At 53.8% G+C, this 2,253-nt stretch overlaps 1 protein-coding gene across 1 annotated transcript; it reads right to left on the reverse strand.

The window, feature by feature from the left end:
• Window positions 1–1,073: 1,073 nt before the first annotated feature.
• Window positions 1,074–2,026, reverse strand: LOC123107473 (dehydration-responsive element-binding protein 1H). Its single transcript, XM_044529462.1, has one exon. It carries the CDS (start codon window positions 1,949–1,951, stop codon window positions 1,247–1,249), a length of 705 nt encoding a protein of 234 aa, XP_044385397.1. The 5' UTR covers window positions 1,952–2,026; the 3' UTR covers window positions 1,074–1,246.
• Between the last annotated feature and the right edge of the window lie 227 nt (window positions 2,027–2,253).

Genomic DNA, 2,253 nt, shown 5'->3' on the forward strand with positions numbered 1-2,253 from the left:
TAACAATATTTACAAATTATATTAAGAACAACAAGATACAAGATGCATACCTTAAAGTATGGCATAAATTTAGGGTTGCTTGAAACCTTTAAAGGAACATTAATTGGTGGCACATGTATGAGTTGTCGAGATAACGACGTGATAGTACTTTATAGCACTTTATTGAAATACATACTTATCGTTTGACCACTGTGTTGAAATCGCCCTTGTAGAGTACGGTTGCTTGCATTCGCCGAAAGGGTATATAAGAATATTGCGACTTGTTCTTTCATGGAGACAAGCCTCTCATCTTGTAGAAGTTGTCTCTCTCGGAAGCACTTAACCAAATTATGGGATACATATTTTTCTATCCGAAAATCTCTTTTACATTTCAATTCATGACCCTCCAAAACTTCTCTCACATACTTATGTCCCGTAAAGATGGAAGTGTGAATATGTTGGCGATTGCTTGAACCTCTCTCGCCTTTGTATAGGGCTTCGATGATGGCCAACTCATCATCTTTTCGGTGTTTACGCTTCAAAAAAAAACCCACATTGATGGAGCAACTAGAAGGACTTACAGAGGATAAAGACAATGCTAATATCAAGTCCGCGTGATTCCAGTCTTGGTGCAGCTCTTTGTGCCCCTCAATAGTGACGAATGACTAGCCAACTATGCCACGTGGTGGGTCGCCACCTCTACGTGTAGCTCCGCTGTGCCTCAATGGTGACGCAAAGAAGGCCAAGCCTCTCCGTCTGTGTGTAGGTTCACCACCAGATGAGTCACAGATGACGTCGTGCCTTGGCTGGTCTTTTTTGTATACATAAGCTACCCGTTCGGTTGTTATGCACGCTGATGGTCAGGGATATCCAGCTAGATAGCTACAAAAGCTCAACAGAACTCGTAGTATTCAAACGGCCGGCTGTTTGCACTGCAAACGACTAGGTAGCGTGTTTGAACGCAACGGCTAGGCAACAATACTGTGTTTTGCGGCAACAATCAAACAGGTCATAGTAATCTCAATACTTCAAGATACTTTGGTATGTCAAGACTGTGGTATCTTGTACCCACTGACAAAAATACTATGGTTTTTAATACTTCAGTTTTTTCTAATAATTTGCTACCAAACATAGCCTTGATCGACGATTCAAACAAAGAATTGAAAAATGGGTCGACGTTCCGATTTTATTATGCTTGAAGCAGTTTTCAGTTGGTCCAATCGGGATAGCAAAATCCTCAGTGTGAACCCGTTGGAGGTTATCGACATCAGTAGCTCCAGAGGCCGGCGGCCGCTCCGCCGTCGCCGCATTCTCCGTTTTCCCAGTACGTCGGCGTGGGCGGCGGCTCGAGGAGCATCCCCTGCGCAAAGCCTGCGTAGTACGCGTCCAGGTCCATTTCCCCGGACATGTCGAGCTCGAACATGTCGCTGCTCTGCGCAGAGAAAGTCGGCACCTGAAACACTTCGTCGGCATTGTCCACGGGCGACGGCAGGTACACGGGCGAGGTGGCCTCGTCGATGATGGGCACCACGGCGGCGGCCTCCAGGCACAGGAAAATCGCGACGGCCTCGATGGCCGCGCGTCGGATATCGGCCAAGTCGGAGAGCCACGGGGGCATGACGAGCAGCCACGCGGAGTCCGGGAAGTTGAGGCACGCCGCGGCGGAGGCGGAGTGGCCGAGCAGCGCGAGCATGGTGGCGTCGTGCGCGCGCGTGGCCGACTCGGCGGCGACGTACGTCCCGAGCCAGAGCCGCTCGCCGCGCTTGCCGGGGACGCGCACCTCGCACACCCACCGCCCCGCACTGCCCCGGCGCCGCACGCCGCGGTACACCGGGTGGCGCGTCTCCTTGAACTTGGTGCGCCCCGCGGGCCGCTTCGCCGCCGGCGACCACACAAGCACCACCTCCCCGTGCTCGTGCCCGGACGTCGATGAGGAAGGGGAGCTGATCCAGCTGTCGATGGCCATGTCCATTGCTTGCTGCCGGAGTGCCGATTGCTTTTGGTGGAGCGCGATTGCCACTTGGGTACGTGTGGAGTGTGAGCTTGAGGCATTTTAATTCGAGCGTGGGGGGGGGGGGGGGGGGGGGGGGGGGGGGAGGAGGGTTTCCAGAAAGCCCCCGTCTCCATCTCACCACCCTCTGCTCCCCCGTCGGCAACAACCCTAGCCACCTCTACTCAAGATGGGGTTCTTCTCCGGCTCCGACTCCGGCAAAGCCAAGGAAAGACCCAGGCCACCCCTCCCCCTCCCCCCCCCCCCCGGCCTCCCCCGCCTAC

Source organism: Triticum aestivum, chromosome 5A (assembly GCF_018294505.1).
Source record: "Triticum aestivum cultivar Chinese Spring chromosome 5A, IWGSC CS RefSeq v2.1, whole genome shotgun sequence".
Lineage (NCBI taxonomy): Eukaryota > Viridiplantae > Streptophyta > Magnoliopsida > Poales > Poaceae > Triticum > Triticum aestivum.

What these genes read in the sequence shown, in the direction of transcription:
- LOC123107473 (XM_044529462.1), bottom strand. Translation starts at nt 1,951, where the DNA reads ATGGACATGGCCATCGACAGCTGGATCAGCTCCCCTTCCTCATCGACG.